Below are 23,874 nucleotides of genomic sequence, written 5' to 3'. Positions count from 1 at the left end.
GCACCTCGGGTTAAGTACTTAATTCGTTGCGGAGATCCGTTCTTACCTTGAAACTGTTCTTAACCTGAAGCACCACTTTAGCTAATGGAGCCTCCTGCTGCTGCTGCGTCGCCAGAGCACGATTTCCATTCTCATCCTGAAGCAAAGTTCTTAACCCGAGGTACTATTTCTGGGTTAGCAGAGTCTGTAACCTGAAGCGTATGTAACCCGAGGTACCACCGTATAAAGCTGCCTCCAGGAGCAGGCTCCCAGACTGCAAACCTGATTCTTCAAGGGGAGTGAATCTCTTTTCTAGGGTCCATCTCGTTTTTAAACAGGAACGTCTCCATCTGGATTAAACCTCAGTTTATTAGCCCTTAACCCCATCCAGTCTCCATGCAGCGATTCAAAACCACAGCAGTGCCTTTGGTATTAGATGAAAAGGAAAAATAGTTGTGTTTCATCCACGTGCTGGGATTCCAGAGGCTGAGGAAAAGGAGCTGACAGCTCTGTGTGATGTAAGCAAACTACCCAAGCAGTACATGGCAGGGCAATGTGGAACCCTGGGAGAAACTGGCCAAATGGAGCAGGGAAGGAAGTCTTTTAGATTTTGGACTAAAATACACCCACTAAGTCATCTCAAGCAGACATTATTAGCCACAACTCCTCACACTACCCAATAGTACTATTCAAGACGCTAAGTTTAGAGGATATGACGTCCGTGGGCTGCAAAATATGCATTAAAAGAGAAATGTCATGACTGTTTGGGAAGGACTGACTGGCATGGGATGGCAAGTCTTCCTGGAGCGATTAGGATTGTCTTTAATGTCAAAAAGACCACTTAATAAGATTGACCTGTAAAATGTTCAGGAGACATAAAATGCTGTGTTGCTGACCCTTAATTCCTGTTGTTCAGCAAATGTTCACTGCCACCTTGTGGAACACATTTCAAATTACCCAATTAACTGTTTGGAAACCAGATTCCTTGATCACTCTTTGAATGTGATGCAACCAGCACATCTTAAACCTGAGAAGGTTATTGGGTCCCACAGATAAGCTGCTGGTTATATAAGCCCAGGCAGAGTTTTGCTGCACCATAGTCTTTGCCCTTCCTCCTTTTCTTGTTTCAGACATGCGAAAGCCACATGCCAATTCTGTCTGTTACTTAAAAGTTTCTAACCATTGCCTGCTTTGGACCCCTTACACACTTGTGGCCTGTGTTGCGTAGGTTTTTTCTCGTGACTTTTCTTTCAGAATACAATGTAGTCCATCCTCCACCCTGGTTGGTTATAGCGTTACTTTTCAAAGTGTCTCTATCACTTGCTCATTATTTCTGTGAGCTTTGGAGTGTGCATTTATTCTTTAAATATCTACAGAGCTGTTTTGAAAAAGTGTTGTACCAAAAAAACCCTGCAAATAGGGGGGAAATACTTCCCCTGTCTATCATATCAGGTGTAGATACAAATATTAAATCCTGTGGTTAGGAAAAACAGGATAGAAAGAAGGTAAGTTGGGATCTACTGGTAGATTTCTGGGTGATTTGTAGTGGATTGGCAAAGGATTGTAGTGGATTGGCAACTCCGTAATGAACCCATTAAAACCTGGCAAAACTTGCCATGGCTGGTTTTCTGAGCCTCAGAATGTCTTCTCTATAAAATAGGGGTCTGAATTAGTTGCTTCTGACCAAGTGTTTGTGAGACTCTGCCAGGCAGCTTGTGTTTTGTGCTAGGATCTTTGGAATGCAGCAACTTGGATATAGGCTGGCTCCTGGAGTCCAGTAGGCAATTGGCCTCAGCTCTTGAGCCACCATTTGACATCTGTCTCTGCCACAACCACTATTTTTGCCCAGGTTCCAGTCGGTAGACATTGCAGTAAACAAACACAAAATAGATCCTGTAAGCTAGAAGTTGGCCTATCTATATATAAAACAATCCCGAGATTCTTCAGTACTGGTTAATAATACTGACAGAATGTGGAAATCTCCTAACTTGTAAAAAGGTGTCTGTGTCTGTGTGGCCGCCTCCTTACCCCACAGCCTTAATATTATACTGGCCCCTTAGATTAGTTACGCATCTAGTGGCTGTGTTCATTGCCACCCTGTATTCCAGCCTCTCCCAGCCTGATGCCTTCCAGCTGTTTTGGACTGCAATTCCCATCAGCCCCAGCTATCCTGCACCAGCTCCTGGAAGACTGCTTTGTTGGTTCTGAGTTATTTGGCAGGCTCTGTGGGAAGAAATGTGACAGGCTTTGAAAGCCCAGGCTGCAGTTGTGGGAGGTCTGAGTCATTCTGTTCTCTGTGGGGAGGTGGTTGCTGTGAGAAGGAAGCTGTTGCTGTACTGAAATACTCAGAAGCAGGGAAAAGAGGGGGGAGGAGAAGCAACACCACGTGCTTGGTCTGGTTTGCTCTGCAGCAGCCCTGAAGAGAAACTTTCCTCCCGTCTGCAGGAGTTCAGATGATGATGGAGAGGATGAATCGACTGCTCAAGGGAACAGGCAAACGCACGACAACTTGTACAGGGTGCACATGCCTAGTCTTTACAGCTGTGGGAGCAGCTATGGAAGCGAGACCAGCATCCCAGCAGCGGCACACACAGTCAGCAATGCTCCCGTCACAGAGTACATGTGAGTAGATGGTGCTCAGTGCATAGAGTGGGTAATGTGCATCCACAGGGACATCTCCACTGAAAAGTGTTAGCTGAGTAGCAGGACTGTTCCTGAGACCCAGGGCGGGCCACTGCTCTGCCAGTCAGTAGTACTGTCCTTGAATGGGCCTGTGATCTGGCAGTTTCACATAGTCGCAGTGGGAGGATGAACAGGGAGGGAAGGAGGGAGGCTCTGTTCTGCAGCTCTCTGTACCTGAGTGGATCCTGGTATTTGGTTTAAGAGATAATGTATGGATGCAGTTGAAGGCAGCAGTTACTTACTACTGGAGAACCAAAAAGGAGTTGTATGTGACTGCAGCTGCAAGCCAGTTTATTTATATCTTTCTGTATCACAAGTGGATAAACTGATATTTGCAGAGCTTAATGGGAAAAGACTCAGTGGTACTTAAATATTGGAAACACTTGCCAGTAAAGATGCTGTGTGTTCAAAACAGGAGTGAGAAACCTCAGACCCAGGGCAAATGTGGCCTCTCAAGCCTCACTATCTGGTTCCCCAGAACTCACCCCAGGCCACCCTCCTCCCTGGCCTTGCTTTGCACGCTGAATGTTTTTGCCTCTTGCTTCTCTGGATGGGGGCTATAAGCAGGTGTGTGAATATGTTAAGAAAGTAGCCCTGTAGTACAAAGATACATTGCATTTGTTGTCCTGCCCCCATGTTGCCACCCAAATGAAACCACCCCTTGGACTGAAAAAGGCTCCACCACCCGTGGCTTAATGTATTTCCACCATTGTCTCTGTAATGGAACGAATGGAACATCTTCCACATGCTTTAATAATATGGAATATGAGATAATTCTTTGCCTAGAGACAACTCAGAATAATGTGCAGGTTTTGGTCGTGTTTTGGACTGGCATATGATGCGCCTCTTTGGACATAACCACAGGGCTATGACTCTTCATGGGAGTGGTACATCTCTTGCCTGCCTACTGAGCCAAGGAAATAACATCCGCCAGCCTAATCTGCTGTTGAGCAGCAGTTGCCTGTTAAGGCTCAGTTCACAGATTACATTCTGTGTATACAATTCCAAGATCACAACGAATGCAGCCACCTTATTTTTGACTTCCACAAATACTGTAAACCAGAAAGTGAATGACCTTTTCACGCTTTACTCTTTCTTGCCTTCCCCTCAGGAGCCAGAATGCAAATTTTCAGAACCCCCGATGTGAGAACACACCTTTGATTGGCCGGGAGTCTCCACCTCCCTCCGTAAGTCTGTTTTAATTACTGCTTTGAAGGGTAAGACAGAAATCTGCTTTGGAGATATGTGTAGTCAGCTCCTATATACTACTTCATGAATAAGCATCTATTTAGAACAGAAACATGAGCTCTTCCTGCACCCATACACATTAACACAGCTTGTCTCCTGGTAAAATGTCTAGGTTCCTTTTCATATAGGAAAACAAACATGCATGTTGCTTAGTACATGAGGATTGTTGTCACAGATGTCAACCTTTAGAAGAATTCTGCAAATATATTCTGCTAGTAAATCTGCAGATATATCACCATAGTAACTCTTGAGCTTGTAGTGGAAACTGTGTTTTGACACTAACACTGAATCCTTCTCCAAAATCTGCCTTTAAGGTATACAGGTGTTTAGGGGGTTTGTCTTCTGTTTCAATATTGGTAATTTTTTCACATTTGTATCAAACTTTCAGAATAGGGAAATGTCTTTCATGAAAGGTTTTGATTGACCTGGAAGCTGTTTCAGGCTCAGCTTTGTTTCATTCACTGCTTAGTTTCTTTGGTTTCAAGCTTGTAATAACCTGCAGTATATCAGCCTTTGCACTGGTGAGTTGATAGTGTGCTTTAGCACCCAATTGAGATATGAATGACATAAATCCATCTTTTTTCCTTCTTTTTAAGATGTCTGATGATGTCTAAACTTGTCTTGTGGGAGTGCATTTAGCCATTCCTGAAAGCAAATACACCCTAAAATATAAAAGAAAAGCAATGAGAATTTTAAAAGAACAAATTGTGACAGTCTGTGCTACCAGCCCTAGTTGATTACCTTGACCAGCTCTCAGCAACAAACTTCAGAATTCTCCTTTTTAGCCTTTCCCCCTTTTCTTTTTTTGTATATCGTTTCAGAGAACACTGTTTTTCTCAGCCATGGTGTTACCGTTCCAGAGGAAATGTAAACATCTATTCTTGGAATTGATTACTGTTCTGACTGGGAGTGTGGTGGTGGGATCTGTAGCTGCAAACACTATAACTCCCTAATACTGCATGCTAAGCCTGATCATTTTAGTCGCCTGTAGAATTCAGCCAAACCATAGTTTTGCTTGCTGTAGAGCTCTTACTCTTTGGCAAAAGGAGTCTTCATTCTCTAATTAAGAAATGTCCCTTCTCACTAGCAGTGGTCTTAATTGCATTTCTTGGGAGAGGGAGATGGGGGACTTCAGACAGGTGTGGTGGGAGCGCTGTTGAAGATGTGGGATGGGCAGAATATCCTTCATCTCCTACCTGAACTTTTTGAGAAGACAGAATAACACTGTCCCAATGAAAGAAGAAAAGAGAATATGTCCATACATGCATCTGAATTGATACTTTTAGTACAAGAAGGAATGACTTCAGGTGGGTTCCTACTTTTTGAGTTGTGGGGGGAACAGAGACACCTTCTTGCCTGCAGTTATCTATGCAATGAATTACTTTCAGATGAGAAAAAGAAGGCAGAATCTTTGAGGATGGGATGTGAGTCCTCCCCCTGAGCCATGTGGCCCATTGGTCTTTTCCAGCTAAGGCTCAAATCCACAGCTGTAGGAAATGCCTTTTACTCAGCTTTAGCCACAATTTAGGAGTAAGAAATCTGTAAATAAGAGACGCCTAATAAGTCTTTAAGATGATGTTGCGTAGTCCGTACTCATACTATTTTGTCTCAGCTTCTGTTGTGGAAACCAAGGAAACCTACTCCTAGAACTGGAGTCGTCGTCTTCATTGTTTGTCTATTCTTTTTGTCCCCTTGGTCATACCTTCCCTTGTTTCCTCCTCCTCCTCCTTGCTCCAGAGTCTATTCCCATAGGACAGTAGAGCCTTCCCTGTCATTGACATACACACCCCAGCGTTTCACTTGCTTGCACTGTGTTTTTCATGCACGTTGAGGCTGCACTCTCTCTTTTTCTCTCTTTCCTGCATCATCACAGTTGTATTTGGCTGCCATGGACAGTAGCAGCCATATGAGCTGGCAGCTTAAGCCCTCGGACAGTGCTCGGACGTACTGGTAACAGCGCCCGCAAAATCGGAACAGGTACTGAAATAAGGTCCTTCTCGCTGAACTCCCACCCACACCCTGCCATCCCTGCACTTATTTCCCCAGGCCAGTGCCAAAGTATTCACATTCCTTCTCCCTGCACTTCCCACCCTATCCTTTTCCTGCCCAGGGTTTACACTAGCTAGGCCTGCCCTGGTGCTTAGTAATGGAGCAACATCAACATCTTTCCTTGGCAAAGCTTCCTGTGGTCTTCATGGCAGTCAGTCACACCTCTTGGAGATGAACAGATTAGCAGGAGTTTTGTAATGGAGAGGAATCTCCTCCTCTCTAACTAGGCCTCGAGTTTGGATGCTGCCAAGTGTCTGAAACTGAAAACATGAGAAGAACCCAGTTTAGCTAACATGGGCATCTTTCTTAATGAAATGCCTATTTGTCTTTCCTCAATGAATCTCTTGGTATCGCAGCTGATGCTGTGGAACACACATTTTTTTTTTAAAAAAAAAGAATGCCACCAGCATAGAACAGCTACTAAAGCTTCTCCTAACAAATCTATAATCCAGAGAACTAAAATTCTGCCCATTGCATGTTTCAAAATAGCTTCCTAGCTGTGTTGCACGTACAATCTTTCTATTAGAAATGTTTGCAGGCAAGGTTTGACAGGAAGAACGCTACTCTGGTTCCTGTTTAAAAATGGGTTCCCCTCTGGCTTTGACAAATTAGCCATAGAGTTTTCTTAATCAATTACAAGTAAACACAGTTGCCATGTGGTGCTTTCTTCTTCCTAAGATGCTAAGTGGCAAGAATCCATCAAAAAACAACTTCTGTAGAATTTTAAAGGGAAAGGGGAGTAAGCATAGTTTGGTGATAAGAGCACCATCTTTATATGTCAAAGGGTCCAGATTCAATTCCTAGCATCCTAGCTGGGGGGACAGGGGACTACAGTGGCTGTAGTTCAAAGTTAGAGCATGTGCATTGCTCAATTCCTAGCATCTCTAGGTAGGACAGTGAAATGCTCCTGCTGGAAATTCTGGGGAGCTGTTTCCACTCAAATGTATAATACCGAGCTAGATGGATCAGTGGTGTGACTCTGTATAAAGCTTCCTTATATTCATAACAAAAGCATTGTGAGTAGGTGTGGCTGGAAGAGCCTTTGCCTGAGATCTTAGGTATTGGCGGGCAGTAGCAGGTAGCCAGCCCTGGGCCACATGGACCAATGGTCTGACTTAAGTACAAAGTAGCTTCTTGAGAGCCATGTGTAGTTTTGAATCCTAGAGGCAGATATTTGGGGAGAGCTTAATCCTGTGCGGTTCATCCCTTTAAAACAAGCCCAACCAACCAACCAACCAACCTGCACTCTTTATCTACTGAAGCAAACTGAAAGACGTCTGCCCTGGAAAAAGTGCCTGCCCTGATGCAGGTTCTTCTTTTGTTTCCCTGGTTGGTTGGTTAGCACAGCCCACTAGCCACAGTCTGCATCCTGTTCCTAGACCTGTTTGTATACATCAAGCTGTTACGCCTCTACATCACCCATTCCTGCTGGGGCTTTTGTGCTGCGCTGGCTTCCATTCTCCGGTGTCACTTGCCTGGTCTTCATTCTTGCCACCTCCTTGTCATTGGCTTGCTCTGCTTTGGCAAATGCTTGTGGGTCTCTTGAGATGGCTGGCCTGTCAAGGAAACAGCCTTGGCTCGTCGCACTCTTTATCAAGCGCATGAATGGGTGTGTGCGTCATTCAATGCATGTTGCTTGTACTCTCCAGAATGCTACTGCATCTTTCTCTCTTGTAAGCAGTCTTGCATTGGCCTTGCTTGGGCAACCAAGCCCCGGATGCAGCATTTCCTAATTCTCATGGGTGTATGCAGTTGCCCATTGCATTGTGTATTTTTAATGTTCTGTTTTACCTACTTTGTATTTCAGCCACCCCCACCCCAGGATAGTTTTACAGCGCAGAATATACTTCATGAAATTAGAGCACTATCTGAACTTTAAAAACAAAATAAATGTTACACTGAATGTTTACGATTAATTAAGCGGTATATAAAGACCTCAAAGAAATGAATATAATCAGGGGTACCATTTTGCAATTTGGGGAGGGGGGGCATAGAACTTTCTGGTGGGACCATAAACAAGGCTAAATTGCATGATCAGTACTGCAAGTTTATCAGCGCAGGCGAAACACTCACCCTTTTTCATGTTTGAAGCAAAAATGTTTGTTCCGTTTTCTATGCATAACTTACTCTGTAGGCCTGCAATGGTTTCTAACAATAGCTAACTAGAAAGAATACATGAATTTTGAATGTGGGTGGCAGAGACTGCCCTCCCTAAGTGGCAGGCCTCTATAAAATGCCTGTCATCCTTCTTCCCCACCCCAGAACTTGATTTAGATTAAGGACATGTTGTAGTATTTGTGTGGTTCTGGTGGAGAAAAACTTTGAATTTCCACTAAGGACCAGTCCAGCTGTCCTTGGTAGTTCTGCTGTTTTTCCCCCCTTTTGCTTTCTAAGGAAAAAATTCCTCTGAGGTTAGGACCAGCAGGGGGAAAGAGCTGCTTAACATTTTACACAGCAAGAAACAATTGGAAGAAACACCACATACAGGAAGCAGCTGCAACAACTAATCTTGTTCCCAACACATCTTGAAAATGGTTTTTTTTTTGGGGGGGGTCAAGGGAAAGCTCTTATATTTAATTCTGAGTAAAACTGCTTTTTTAAAAAAAAAGTATGTTGCAGCTAATGCAGACAGGTTGGGGCCAGACATTTTCCTGCTCAAGATCTTGCAGTAGGAAGATTGGTGGGGAGAGGGAGAGAGAAGTGGAACTGTCGCCTTGTGAAGAAGCGTCTCCTTGGAACATGTGGGCACAGGTTTTGGTTGGGATTGTTCCAAAGATCAGCAAAGTCCCCAAAATGTATTTAGCAGACTGAGCCCTCCCAGGTGAAAATGTTTAGTGAAGATAGGATACATGTTCCAGCAGTCCAAAATGTGTACATGTTGACCAGAACATCAGCACCAATCAGGCTGACTCATGCTCAAAAAAAATGGGCATGAATATTTTGTCTTAAATTCAGTTGCTGAGAAGGGGCCAAAGGTTATCAGCAAAATATTTATGGTAGTTGCAAGATATTGAAGCTACCCACATTCACAGTGTCATTCAAGTGAGGAATAAAATAGACTAGTTCTTAGAAATATTAAGTGCCTACATAAGTGAATGAATCCATAATATATAAAAGTTGAACCAAGCTTCAGGTTCTCCTGTTTCCTCCTTCTCTTCCCAAGGAACTAGGAGGAAGACTTAGGAGCAGAGCTTGTTTCACTTTTACAGAATCCCAGCTTAGCATTGTGTTCGAATGAGAGATCTCCATTTAAAACAACTCTGGTTAATTTAACAAGCCAACTTCATAAATAAAATGAGAGGTGATCCAGAGAGTACTACTGTTTTGTAGACCTGCACAAGTTAAACTTCAGCTAGACAGCCAAAGACTTGGTCCACATGCTCATAACTTTAAGCCATGGTTGGTTTAGCCAAAGTGTGGTTTGTTTGAATGTCTGAACCCAGCAGCAAACCATGATGGCAGGTTGAGTTGTGCACTATGGCATGTTTTAACTATGGTTTTGTATCTTGTTTGAACCCACCAGCCTTGTTTAACTATGATTTGTTTGGCCACTCCCCCCCCCCCATATGCTCACCAAGCTACACAGGCACAAGGCAAGAGTAGTTGGGTAGCAAACCAAGCTTTGGAGGAACAAACTGTGATTTGTTGTTCATCTGTTAGACAATCATTTGCTGAGCCACAACGGCTTTGCGCTGTATATATGAGTGTGAAATGGTGTAGACCTAAACGTCATTGGGTATCTGGGGGTGGGGGAGCAGGCACTATATTTCAGCCGAACCTGAAAGGCTTGGTTGAGAGGATGAAAGAATAATGTACACAGACACTGAGCTCCGTGGGGAAAGGGTGTGATAAAAGCATAATAAATGTAAGGTTTGATTCTCCTTTCAAGAGAACTTTGAGAGTAATATTTTTGTCTGTAGGACATAACTTTTCTTTAGAAAGATGGGAATCAAAGGAATCTGTCTCAGTGGGAACAGCACAGATATTAACCGGGAGGTATTTATCTAATTAAATTTGAAAGGTCGGGTTGACTGTCCATAAGTCATCTGCAGTGAAAGACCTGACTGAAAAGATGTCCTCATACATGGGAATGTATGGGAAATTGAGCTGGCATCAGGAATGCCGTTGAATCACTAACTTTGCCTCTCTTATCCTAATACCTGCTCTGCTTTACAGAATCAATGTTCTCTTCCCTAGTGCACACATCAGAGAGAGAGAGAAAGCGTGCAAAACTTTACATCACGAGCGACCTTGCCTGTTTTATCACCTCTGTGTTGCCTATTGCCCAGCAAGGGGTACTTCTGGAGCTACTGCAACAACCTTGAGAACAGGATCTGGTTGACATTTATAGCTGAGCATTAACCTGTCCCAGAACAACATCTGTCTTTCCAGTAAAAACAGGTGTTAATCCCATTGAGGCAGGTGTTCCAACATCCTGCGTGGAAGTGTTGTAGTAGAAGCTCTAGCCACAAAGACTTGAAGAGACAGCAATATTTCTAGGCCTGTGTTGAGAAACCACACTTAATAGCCGAATCCTATCCATGTTTACTCATGTAAGCCTCATTTCACTCAGCGATATTTGATCTTGTGTTTTTGAGCATTGGATTTTAACTTGAGTCCATCACCATGCTTGGTTTCAGCAAGCTAAGTTGATTTGATCGCTGCTAAGGAGTAAAACAGTGACTCTGGGATAACACCAAGTTGACTCTAAGGAGGAAACACACTTCCTTGGAAGACACTTTTATTTTTACTTTATTTCATTTCATTTCATTTCATTTCATTAATATTGTGCCTTTCTTCCACCTTGGAATTCAAAGCAGCATGCAAAGGATTTCCAGTGGTCTACTGCCCAGGTACCAACCCAGACCCAGAACTACCAGCTGCCAGAGTAGGGAGCTCAGGGTGCTACATCTTGTGTCCTCAGACCATCCTCTGGCATATCTGCCTGGGTTCCTTCCTCCTTGTCGGTCTTCCATTGGCAAGTGAAAATGTCAGTTTTAAAGGCATGGCCCTGCAGCTGAAGGGGTGCTCTGCTGTGTTTTAGCTGGCTCATGGATGGATGGATGGATGGATGGATGGATGGATGGATGGATGGATTTGTAGGGTGGACTGTATCAATGTTTGGACTGTTGGTTTTTATGTTGGGTTATTTTTATTATGTGCTGGTTCAAGTGTGTATAACAAATGCCTATATATATATATATATATATATATATATATGCATAATCGGCTTCTTATCAATGTGTTTTGTTGCATTATATGACAGAAAGGTAGGATTGTGTCCCCCTCACTAGCTCCTCTTTTCCACCTTGTGCCAATGATTGTAGCAATGCCTCTAGAAGACCTGAACCTGCTTTATACCTCCCAGTATGGGTTCCTGGGCAGCCCTCGGTTTGCAACACATATGGTGCCCTTAAATTTTCCATTTTTTTTATTTCATAGTAAAAAAATATAGATATAGCAGTGTATCTATATATTGCCACTCATCTCTTCCTTTCTTTGCATGATTGAAAGAGGAAATCTGGTGAGCCAAATCTCTGCTTTTTCTCCTCTTTTTCTCCTCACTGTTTAATCGGGGAGCACTTGGATTGAGCACTGCAAGTATTTTGTAAATAGGCGTATCACTCATGGCTTGTCTAAATTCCAAATTTAGGTTTGTTTTTATACCAGCTTAACTCCCGAGGCTTTCCTTCAAAAAATCATGGGATTTGTTATGCATATATCTTCCAAGCCCTTTTCTACACCCAGGAGTTTTGGTTCTGGCATCCGTCAGAAGCCTAGGTGAACCTTTTGTTAAGGTGTCGGAAAGGATGATTAACCATTTGATATTTAACTTCAAATCTTAATACAAGGGGATGTATCAAGCAATACTTGAGTCTTAAGGTCTTGCCGATTACTCTGAATTGATCTACTGTCTTCTTTGTGTTTTTTTCTCTTTCTCCAGTACACCTCCAGCATGAGAGCCAAATACCTCGCCACCAACCAGCCTCGGCCAGACTCTGGCAGTGTGCATTAAAAACTAGAATGTGGTCTAAGTTTAAAAAAATAAGGAACAAAACGTGCCAACTGCTGCCATCCTGTGTTGTCCTCGCAGAACAGCCCTGCTTTTTTTCTGTCCTGAATCCAGCTCAGTTGCTTTTCTTGCTTCTCCACCCCTTTGGAGTGCACTTGGGGCAAAGCTAGGCGGAAGCTTATTACTGATCAAGGCTATACTTACTTGCACCTGTGTGCACAGGAGTGGACAGAGAAGCAAGGTCCTGTGCACACCTGCAGGAGACTCGCCAGTTCACCCATGTTGCCCTGCTATGTGTGGGATCAGCTTTTGTTGACCGCCAATCAGGAAATTGCAAGCCGCTTGCCACCTTTTCTGCCAGGCCTCTGTCTAATTCATTGAGGACGAAAATGGTGTCGTGAGTCAAGCCTAGAAAAAGTGGATCATCTTACAGAAGTACTATGGATGTGACATACTAATCCGAGGAAGCCATATTTAATGCGCACACTGTCATAAAGTTCACGTGCACTCAGCTTCTACTGCATATCTCTCATCTCTGTGCTACTCTAGCGAAACGTCTCCTCATTCCAGGATCGACAAATCTGGGAGGCCACCTCTTCCTTCCGTGTTAGAATGAGAAGGCCTGCTGATTCAATCATCCTCTTCCAGTACAAGTTTACTTCTCTCTCCCTCTCTTTAGACCTAGGTGCAAACACCTGGGGAGAAGTAGGGGGCTTCCCTTGCCAACTGCTGTATTCTCACTCCCCACACGCTATGCATGCACCCACATGCATGGATGAGTTCACATCGGCTGTGCTGAATTTTCCCACTCGACTTTGCCACTCGACTTTCTAATAGCAATCAGCAGATGTTCTTTGACACTGATGTACAGACATGAAACTGGAGCCAGCATTCCTTCTGGTGCCAAAATATTTCAGGACAATGCTTAAGGAGCATTAGACGGGGGAGAGAAGCATCTTATCTCTGCTGTTGGCCGCATGGCACGAGTGTAACATGATGAAAGCGCAACTAAGAGTGCCAGCCAGGTTTGGTGCAAATGTTCCCCTGTGGCAAGATGGACTTACTGCTTGTTCTGAGCATTGGGACATGCAAGACCCTAGAAGCGTTGGATTCAGATATAGACCTTTGGGAGAGCTCCACAATCAATCTACAGATTTATGCTGCTCCTGTATCCCAGAATTGGGGAGCAAAAATACTGTGAATGTCAGAACAGGTTTGATATTTGCTTTTTCTCCCACCACCCTCTTTGGCCCGTCATGCTAATCTCTCATATTGGCTGCACAAACCACATTCCAGTTGCCTCTTAAAATGATGTGTGCTGGCAACAAAGATCAACAGCAGATTGAGAGAGATCAAAGTTCAGGGATGCCTGCACCAGTCCCACAGCTGCTGCATTGAAGGTGCTCTATTTGATAAAACACCATGGGGGGCCAGGGGTGGGGGGGTGACAACAGGAAATACTGGACAGGGAAGGCCTTTACTTATTTAACACTTTGATTTTTCATTTCTGTGTAACTTATCCCGCAACAAGTGGCTAGAGACAGGGTAAAATACCTCCCAATGTCAGCTGAAATACCAGATCACTTTTTTGCGTGGCACCTTTGTCAGAACTTGGGGGGGGTCCTCATTTAAGTTCACGTAGAAGCCACAGTGAGTTTGTCCCATCACCTAGGACAGTATTGGAGGAGAACTCCTCCAGACATAGAATGATAGAATTGTAGAGTTGAAAGGGACCTTGAGGATCATCTAGTCCACTCTCCTGCAATGCAGCTGCCCCATATGGATCAAACCTGCAACCTTGATGTTTGTAGCATCACCACGCTCTAATCAGCTGAGCTGTTCACCCACTTGATAACCCGAATCTCTTCCATTAGCAAAGGGCTACTTTCAGGGGAAGGCTTGTATGCCTTCTCCTTGGAAACAGGTTACTTCCTACAAGGGTGTGACTCTTTTGCAGTCTGCTTACTGAGAAATAATAATAATAATAATAATAATAATTTATTATTTGTACCCCGCCCATCTGGCTGGGTTTCCCCAGCCACTATGGGCGGCTTCCATAGAAACCAAAAATACAGTAAAATATCACAGATTAAAAACTTCCCTGAACAGGGCTGAACAGAGAAAGTGGAGGATGCTGGAGGACCATGGGATCTTTGGGTGCTGCCTGCAGAAGGATAGAAAGAAAAGATTGAAACAGTCTTCAGTCAGTTGTCAAAAAGATTTACGTGTATATGAACAGCGTAGTAAGCCTTTAAATTTACCCCTTGGTATAGATTTTGGTCATATGCTACCCAATACTATTAGGAGAGGGGTCCAAAAAGTTAAAGACTGTAAATGTTTATGTCCTCCCTGCCATCCGGCAACCTCTTGATAATTACCTTCCATTTAGCTCCAAAACTGTTCTCTTTTCCCACTCTAAGGACCATACTGCACATTGCAAAGCAGCAAACCCACATTGAGTGCACACTCAGTTGGGAGTTAATCCTCATTCTGCTTAGGTACATGGTTTTGAAACAATTTGTTTGTTTATGCTTCTCAAACAAAAAAAATGTAGGTGTACACTTAAAACATCTTAAATTTATGGAACAGTTTTCAGATTATACTGGAGAAGCAGCCCCCAAATAGCACCCTGGGTAGCCTAGTCATGATTTTTAATGCCTTGAGAAAGGCAGGCCTTCAAACAAGGTCTCTCCCACCCCATGCCCACTAGTGTAGAAAGGAAGAGATTCACAGAGTGTGAAATCATAGAACTGTAGATTTGGAAGGGACCTCAAGGGTCAAGTAGCCCAACCCCTGCAGATGCTCCGGTAAATGCTTTCTGTCCATACTGATGCTAACCAAGGGACCAACAATAACATTACAGTAACCACTATAGAAATTGCCTTCGTCCAAGGTGTAGCTGCAACTTACGCTCTGAAGAGGAAGGAGCAACCGGGTACACTGCTGGATCATGAATTGCCAAATGGAGATGTGCTTAGTATCTTCCATTGGATTTCTGGAAGGAGACCATTTGGGGAAAAAGTGATGCTATAAGGCAAAGCTGCAAGGTCTCTACTGTGTGGATTCGATTGGGGCACTCTGGACTTGATGTGACTTTTTTTCCAACTTCCGTAGAGTCGCAGCATCTAACTGCCTTGTTGCATGCAATGCAGGACCTTGGTGTATATCTTAACGTGGGCAAGACTCAACTTGGTTTTTAATTGAACCTCTTTTTTTAAAAAAACGAAAAGAACAACACCAATATGGATTCCTGAGTGACACCAACAGCAAGTGGGGATTTTCCAAGGCTAGTTTAAGTGGACCTACTTCTGAAAAAGAAGCTTGCGTGTGGGGGCATTTGCACTGGCACGAGGAGAAGTGCACACAGTGGTGACCTGCAAGTGAGGTGACTCTGTGCAGTCTCTTGTGCAATCCCAAACCATCTGTGGTTGCAGCATGTCTGGAGTCAGCTTCTCAGGAGTTCTCTGCGTCATTTGTTCCACCCCACCCTGCCCTGCCCTCCAGGCCAGCTTCCGAACAGACTAATTCCAAATTGCTGACTGGCCGGTTTTATCTTTTAGCTGGCTTTGGTGCCTGTTGGGGCTCTTAAATATCTCTGGTATAGCAAGTGAAACCACAAAAAACTTTATTTTTTCTCTGTCCTAATTTGTATGAGTTTTTAAGTAATGTGATGGGGGTGGGGTGGGGGAACAATCTCAAGACCATATTGCTTGGAATGTGTCCTGGCTGATTTCCTCAGCGACTCTCAAATCATTTCAGAACCATCACCCTAACTTTGATTTAGTTTCTGAAATTCTGGAGTGGGAGGAAGACCGATACCTAGTACTGCCTGATAAGAATCTAAATGAGGCAGTGAGACATTGGAATGGGAAACTGGAGTGGTAAAGACTCTCCTTTTTCTTTCTCTCCCCCCCCCCCCAAGTGCATCTGTGGCCATCTGCTTGTCTGCTTTATTTGGTCATGTTCCTCCCCTTCTCCTCCCCCCCCCAAAAAACCCCCATGACATTGTCACAGCACTTTTTTTATTAAAAAAAACAATTGTGAACCAAGAACCTTGTCAAGCACACAAACATCTCCACAATGTGAAATGTATATAGCATGTTGGACTCTCTGCGTCCAGTGTTCAAGACTGCATTGTAATCGTAAAAAAAAAAAAAGGAAATTGAATCAAGACTTGGCTGTGAATTTATTTTTGTGTGTGTGTGCTGTCCTGGAAATAAGTGTAGTGTTTTGTATCCTGTATGTTAATGTTAGCTGACTCCATTTTGAGTTCATTTTTGCTTATTAAAAGAAAAAGGAAAAAGAAGGGTTCAGTGTACGAACTTGGCGTTCATCCACGTAATGCCGATCTGAGGAGTTCGATTCTCCTCTGTTGTCCCCTATTCCTTGTTAAATACCACTGGAAACATATTTTCATTTAGTGCCTCGGGTGTGACCAGCTTAGCAGTGATGGAAGGAGAGGGAGGCCCAGAATTTCCCAAGCCACAGATTGCATGTTCATGGAAAGGTGTTTGTGTGTGTGTGCTCAGGGTACGATTTCCAAGAATAATTGAAGCTTCCACATTAGTGCTTAGCCCAGACACTTGGTGGCGCCTAGATTCACCTGGGCCATACAGCTTTTGACCTACCAAGCCAAACAGCACACTTCACTCAACAAGCCGCCTGGTTTTGTTTTTCTGCCTGCCTGGAAGTGCAGAAATGGCAGTGTTGAAACTCCTGGCGGGCTACTTACTGTAAGCAGATGGGGAGCCAGTTTCACTTGGCTTGAATTCGTGCATGTCTTGAAATTCTTGGTGCTAAACACTATTTAGAAAGCCTGTGCCGCCTCTGCTCTTTATCCCCTGTTAGGATGAGCATTGTGTGTGTTCACAAAGGGGAAGAATACTACCTACATTTTGCAGTAATCAATGTCGCAGTGACTGACCTAGCCATGAGAAAAAAGTTGAGCTTCTCTCTTTTGACACAGCTTTAGCCTGCGGTTCAAGTTCCTACTTCAGCATGGAAGGTTGTGAGTCATAGGACCATTTCACATAATGCTGTGTGTCAGATTGTAACAGAGATACTGTGGGATAGTTTTGGTTGTGTGAAATGTGTCCCATGCATAAATTTTCGTGTGGTACTCATGAACTGGAGGCAAGCTTATGTGATTCACATGCAAAAAATACTTCTTAAAAGGCCACATGGATACAAGCCAGTGTTAACTTACACTGTTCTTGCCTGCTCTCAGCCAGCGTTTCAGGGGAGCGTACAGACTGTCTGCCATCCTTAGCAAGGCTTTGAATATCAGGCAAGATCTTTCTTTTCCAGGAGCAGCCTCCCATGAGGATTAATAGCTAGGAGGCTTGGATTTCAACTCCTTATGCCATACAAACATTTATCTCATACATTTCCTGAATTTTCAGGCTATAATTCATTGTGCTCTCTTTGAATTGCCTGCAATATTAAATCAGCTGGGTTCCCCTTTTCTTCACCTTAGATATTTCCCATTTCTGTTACTCACGATTAATCTGTAACTTGGATGGGAAACCAGTGTCCATATGTTGTTGGACTCCAACTCCCATTAGCCCCAGCCAATGGTTCTAATCATCATGGATGATGAGAACTGTAATTCAGGGCTTTCCCCACCCTGTTTTAACTAATGGCTGGCCAGGACCCCAAAATCCTTAAGTCTAACCCAGTTTGAACTTGTGTCTTGAGCAGGCCCTGAGCCACACTGGGAGATTGCTGTTTGAAAGGCGTCTATGGGGCATGTGAGAGCCTTTGGAAACCTCCAGAGCAGGCTTCCTCAAACTTGGCCCTCCAAATGTTTTTGGCCTACAACTCCCACGATCCCTAGCTAGCAGGACCAATGGTCAGGGATGATGGGAATTGTAGTCTCAAAACATCTGGAGGGCCGAGTTTGAGGGAGCCTGCTCTAGAGTAGCTTCTTGGATCTTAGCCATTTATGTGTGTGTGAGAGAGAAATTGCTATGCACAGCTAGTTGCAGGACTGCAGAGTTTGATTCCTGGAATGTTATCTGCTAGAACAAGAAAGAATCTCTGCTGCTAATCTTTATTTTTGAGCTTGCCCAAGAGAGAGAAGATGCAGAGACACACTTTTCCAAGGGATCCAATTAAAAAACGACCCAGTAGAATTAATCTCAGCCTTAAGAAGTGCTCAGTGCTGAAAAGAAAGTGGGAAAGAGCCACTCTTTCAACTTCCTGTTTCAGCTCTATGTACTTTTAACCACCCTTATCACCCAATGATCTAGGGGGGCATCAAGTGGGGAGGCTCAGAGGCTCTTGCAGGGGGAGATCTCAAGGGCGCTTCATTGGCAACCCATGGCTTAAGCTCCCATAACCTCTAAAGTGTATGGGAAACTTGATGGGACCATGGAAGTGAGAGCTGGGATCTCTTAGAGCCTAGACTTTTTTCATTCTTGATTGACATGCAGTTGTCAGATGAGAGTTTGGCGGTGGGATTGGGGAGATGGCTTGGCTTCACTAGACTTCAGTTTTTCCTCTGTAAATGAGGCAGCTCTCCTCTCGCCCAACTGGGTAAAGTTTTGCTTTGACGTCCTGCATAGGAAGATGCAGAGGTGTGGGCTTTTATTTATTTATTTATAGCAGAAAACTGCCCCTTCTGGGTGCACTTGCACCAAAAAAGAGGAAGAAAAGGCCCGTTTTTAAGCAGGCAGCTATGAGGAAAGCAAAGTGTTATTCCTTTCAATATTTAAAGAGGGGTTGCTCTAGTCCCTCAGGATCATTCTAGGTGCTGAGTGTCTTCGACAACAAGAACAACACCACTGTCCTCTCTATGCAATGTTGGTTTTTTCTATTTTACGTTAGGATTCTTATACTCTGAATTTCTCCACCACAAGCGCTCCATCTCCAGAGAGCGTTGAAGTAGTTGGCAAGAATGTTGCTACCACACACACACACACACACACACACACACACACACACACACACAGCTTCAGGTGTTTTGGTGCTGTTAAATTTGCTTCTGGGATTTGCCAACTAGGATGAACCAGCTATGGTAGCTGTGCTTCTCATTAGCACATTAGCAGACCAATGGCAGCCACAATTGGGAGATGACTGTGTTTGTCCCCATGCTGTAAAAAGGCACAAGAATAGGCCAGGCTGCTTTTCCTGGGCAGTTGGCAACCCTAGCTGTAACATAGGTCCTGGATCCTTTGTTAGCAAGAGTCAACGTGGGAATTGCCTGAGGACTTCTCTCTTCCGGCTTCTCTCTCTCACCTTTTGACTTACTGTCACAGAAATATACCAGTGAAGACAAAACTGACATTTTCTCTCTCTCCTAACTTGGTTTTGTTTAAAACCACAATGGCTGTACTGTATATCATGCCACTTTATACATATATAAAGATACACATGTATATGTGTGTAATTTTTTTAAGCCTTTGAACATGACTAGTTGCTTTCAAGTGTTCTGCACTTACCCCAAATGTTTTGAAATTTTGTGGGGGTATAAACTGAGGAGTGAGTCTGTTTTTGTATCCTTCCCTTTCCTCTCATTAGTTTTATTAAATTGTACTGTAACCATTTTTTACTGGTTTGGGTTTTCTTTCCCCCCTTGTTCAGCAAATGCTAAACAAAAAGTTCTAAATGTAATTTCTGTGGTTTCTATTCAGCTTCAGTTTAATGTTTTAAAATAAACTTTGAAAACGCATAGCCCTGGAGTTACGTGTCTTAATTTTAAATCACTGCCATTGTTCCTTGCGGCTTTTGTTTTATATTCAAGTTTGGGCATAGTTTGTTAGCACTGGGGATTGTGTTTTATGGATTTGTACACACAGAGAGATAAACATGCAATTGGTTGCTTAGATTCTGCAATAAAAGGTAAAGGACCCCTGGGCAGTTAAGTCCAGTCAAAGGCGACTATGGGGTTGCGGCGCTCATCTCACTTTCAGACTGAGGGAGCCGGCGTTTGCCCACAGACAGCTTTCTGGGTCATGTTGCCAGCAGGACTAAACCACTTCTAGTGCAACGGGACACACTGACAGAAGCCAGAGCTGCAGCGGTATCTATCTACTTGCACTGCTAAGCTTTCGAACTGCTAGGTAGGCAGGAGCTGGGACAGAGCAACAGGAGCTCACCCCGTCGCGGGGATTCGAACTGCCAACCTTCCGATTGGCAAGCCCAAGAGGCTCAGTGGTTTAGACCACAGCGCCACCCACTCCCTTACTATTCTGCAATAAGAGAGGATGAAAGAGGAGGGGGCAGAGCTTACCAGCACTGGTTGCAGACGTGCCCCCTTCTCCAGTCCTTGGCATCGTCCATGGCATCCTTCCCTGACCTAGTGAAATCCATAGTTTTTGGACTACAACTCCCACCCACTGCAGATGGCATATCTCTTGGCAACGGCTGCCCTGCTGTAACTGAGTCTAAGTGGGGTTACTGAAGCAGCCGCCTGTTGCTTCCCTGTATTTTGCTGCCTCTGCTTCCTCTTGTTGCCCATGCGTTGGACTTCAGATGGTTGAACTCCTTAGAGCAGGGACCTGTCCTCTATAAAATGGGTGGCTCACCTTTCTTGGCCTGTGTGAGGTACATTTCCTGCTGACCAACCCTCTGCACTGCAGTGCTGGATGTTTTCTTCTGCTCTGGAGGGTAGGACTCGAACCAATGGCTTCAAGTTACAAAAAGTGAGATTCCAACTAAACATCAGAGCTGTTTGACAGTGGAACGAAATCCCTCAGGAGGAGATGGATTCAGTGGGCTTTTCAAAGCAGAGATTGAATGGCCCTCTGTATTGGATGCTTTAGCTGAGATTCCCGCATTGCAGGGGGTTGGACTAGCTGACTCTTGCTGTCCCTTCCAACTCAACTATTATGTGTGGGCATGGGGAAGTGTGGCCTGATGCACAGCATGTCAAAGCTCATGATTTCGTGGGGAGGCTTCTCCCAAGTCATAGTGCCATGAAAACCTTCCCTGATGCAATGGCTGCAAATGTTGTACCTTATAACTCTTGTCAAAAACCATTGTGGGCTCAGTTGCCACAAAGGTGTGTAATGATGACCCATCATTTGTAGGGAAAGTCATATTGATTGGGTTTTGTTTACCGTATTGACAGTGAAAGTTAAATCGACCACCTTACCTGTTCAGGATGGTTAATACTTCTCTTGTCCGCATTCAAAAGATGCCTGGATCGGTTCTGCTTTTCCCCCCATTGTTCTTTTCCCAAAAAAAATATTTATTGGTGCAAATGCATGCCACTCAGAATCTGAGCTTCTGGAAAAACCACTTGTTCTTTCCTGTCTTGTATATCTCCTCAAATTTCACTTTGGCCTCCCGCCGGGCTTTACGTTTCAGCCCAGGGTCCCTACAGACATCCTTGTTGACAACAGTCTTGTCAAGGGGAGTATCAACGGAGTACCTGGTAGGCATCAAATGGCTGTAATTGTAGATCTTCACAAAGGACTTGATCTTGGAATGCTTGGCAATCTTCTTGCCCATGCTTGCTGTCACTTTGCGTGGGTAGCGATTGATGCTGGCCATCAGAACGTGGCTGTAGGGGCGGTCAGAGGTGCCATCATCAATATTCTTAACAATAAAAGCTTTGTGTCCGAAGTAACACCCAGCGAGGACAAGGACGACTTTCCCTGGTTTCATAAACTTGGAGCTGCAGCGGCGATGGCACCCACACCCTATTGTGGGACTCTGACCCAGTGAAGGTGCCCAGGGTGCAGTGATGATGTTTCCAGATATGAAATATCCAGAATATCTGCATTACTTTCCCCATCTGCCCCTCCATGGCGCAGGCAGCCTCCACCAATTGTGCTAGTTGGGGCTGGTGGAGTTGCCATCTAAAGCAATTGGAGCACATCAGGTTAGCCAAAACTGAAATAGCCACACTGGAACTAGAAAATAATGCAGGTTTTTTTAAAAAAGACAACAACAAGGAACAAGTGGGGTAAAGGTAAAGGGACCCCTGACCATTAGGCCCAGTCGTGGCCAACTCTGGGGTTGCGGTGCTCATCTTGCTTTACTGGCCGAGGGAGCCAGCGTACAGCTTCCGGGTCATGTGGCCAGCATGATTAAGCCGCTTCTGGCGAACCAGAGCAGCGCACGGAAACGCCGTTTGCCTTCCCGCTGGAGAGGTACCTATTTATCTACTTGCACTTTGACGTGCTTTTGAACTGCTAGGTTGGCAGGAGCAGGGACTAAGCAACGGGAGCTCACCCCGTCACGGGGATTCGAACCGCCTACCTTCTGACTGGCAAATCCTAGGCTCTGTGGTTTAACCCACAGTGCCACCCATGTCCCTTAACAAGTGGGATAGCGGGTAGATTAACTTGGTTCTGTGAAAGGAGTCCATCTCTGCTTCTTCCAGTTGCTATTTGCATTCGGCATCAATCTAATCTTGTTTCCACAGCTTTCAGCTGCAGACCATAATGCTATCTCTGCTTACTCACATTTCAAGTGTTCGTGTCACACTGCTTCCACCAGGTGGCGGCAGCACCCTATGTGTCCCCTGTAAAATTTTAAGCACCTCCAGGAAAAAACAAAAGAGCCTTGAAGCAGTGACTAAGGAATTCATGATAGCAAAATCTGTTGTCAGCTAGAATCCACTTTGTCGGATGCATGAATTGTTATACTGAGTTGGTGTAGTAGAGAGAGAGAGAGAAAGAGAGATTGCATGGGCGGGGAAGGGGTGAATTGTAAGCTGTGACATTGAAAGGAAATGAAATGTAGAAAAGTTCAGGTGTTATATTCACACACACACACACACACACACACAGCCAGTTATGTTGATGATCCAGACATCCTGCCATTTGTAAGTCAGTTAACACATGCAGCGTGATAAAAACCCACAGCCTCCATCCAATTCAACCAGTCTTTCGAGGTGATGCAAGAGTAATTCTAGCTATTTTGCTGTAGCAGCAAAAAAAACCCCTGGAAAATAACATTGCAAAGAAGGATCTGCGCCAGAACTTGGTTATTTCTCTTTGTCGTTGGAGGCAGGTTGATTTTCTTGATGTGAGGGAGCGTTTCCCACACTACTCTGAAAGGTATAGTCTACTCATTTTGCTGCGTATGTAAATGATATCTTAATTTCTACTTGGGAAGGGAAACTAAAGGAACTGCAATGCCAAATGCCCTTACTCGAGATTAAGGTAAGGGGACAGTCCCCGGATTTACAAATCAGTCCCCATACAAAATCCTATCATTCCTACTAAAAAAATGTCCCTGGATTCATTGAAAAAAATCTGGTAACCTTAGATTAAGGCCCATATCATTCACTGAAACTTACAGTCTGAGTAAGAATGTACACAATCAAGTTCAAGTGTTTGAGCCGGTGTAATACTTCTGCAATTTTATCAAGCATATCCCCCCCCCCCCCGTGATGTGCTTCCAAGTACCTGGCCCACACGCTCAGCTCCCAAATACGCACACAAATTCAATTGAGTTTTTCTTGAGAACTGGACAGGGGAGCTCCTGTGAAGGAGTTCCGGCACATTCTGTGTTTAGGAAAGACCTGGCCAAAGGGCTCTATCATTGGAGGGGAAGTAGCGGAAGAGTCCTATATATATATATAGAATTTTTTATTGATTTTCTTTTCTATCATTACAAACATCTCATATCAATAACATACATATTACACATCATCACCCCCTCCCTCTCTTTGGACTTCCCTCAGCTTCCATTTCTGATTTGTTGTCCTCCTTATTATATACTGCTGATTTTTACAGTCCACCATATTATTCCTTCATCACATTAATTGTTCTCTATCAATAAAGGTGTGAATGTTTATTTAAATCCTACCATCGAGTCAATGTTCTTTTTTTGTTTCTGCAAGTATAATATAAGAGGTTCCCACTCTTTTTCAAAGTCACTGTTGTCCTTTTCTCGCAGTCTAGCCGTCAGTTTTGCCAATTCTGCATAATTCATCAGTCAATGCT

At 44.1% G+C, this 23,874-nt stretch overlaps 1 protein-coding gene and 1 pseudogene across 3 annotated transcripts in view; one reads left to right on the top strand and one right to left on the bottom strand.

Moving 5' to 3' along the window:
* TTYH3 (tweety family member 3) overlaps positions 1-15,955 on the top strand; it is an 84,507-nt gene extending 68,552 nt beyond the window's left edge. The window contains exons 12-15 of one of the 2 annotated variants that reach the window (XM_081169567.1): positions 2,425-2,601; positions 3,773-3,848; positions 5,783-5,886; positions 11,903-15,955. In XM_081169567.1, coding sequence (XP_081025693.1) covers positions 2,425-2,601; positions 3,773-3,848; positions 5,783-5,863 — 334 coding nt within the window. In that variant the 3' untranslated portion in view covers positions 5,864-5,886; positions 11,903-15,955. The remainder of the gene's footprint in view (positions 1-2,424; positions 2,602-3,772; positions 3,849-5,782; positions 5,887-11,902) is intronic. The other variant, XM_081169568.1, reaches the window with a different exon arrangement.
* A 45-nt stretch (positions 15,956-16,000) lies between these two features.
* On the bottom strand, positions 16,001-21,608 carry LOC308573097 (large ribosomal subunit protein eL27 pseudogene; annotated as a pseudogene). Its single transcript has one exon. The product of its transcript is annotated as a large ribosomal subunit protein eL27 pseudogene (transcript).
* Positions 21,609-23,874: the final 2,266 nt, after the last annotated feature.

This window comes from Podarcis bocagei (genome assembly GCF_964188305.1).
Source record: "Podarcis bocagei genome assembly, chromosome: 14".
NCBI lineage: Eukaryota > Metazoa > Chordata > Lepidosauria > Squamata > Lacertidae > Podarcis > Podarcis bocagei.
This window is presented reverse-complemented; position numbering and strand designations above follow the sequence as displayed.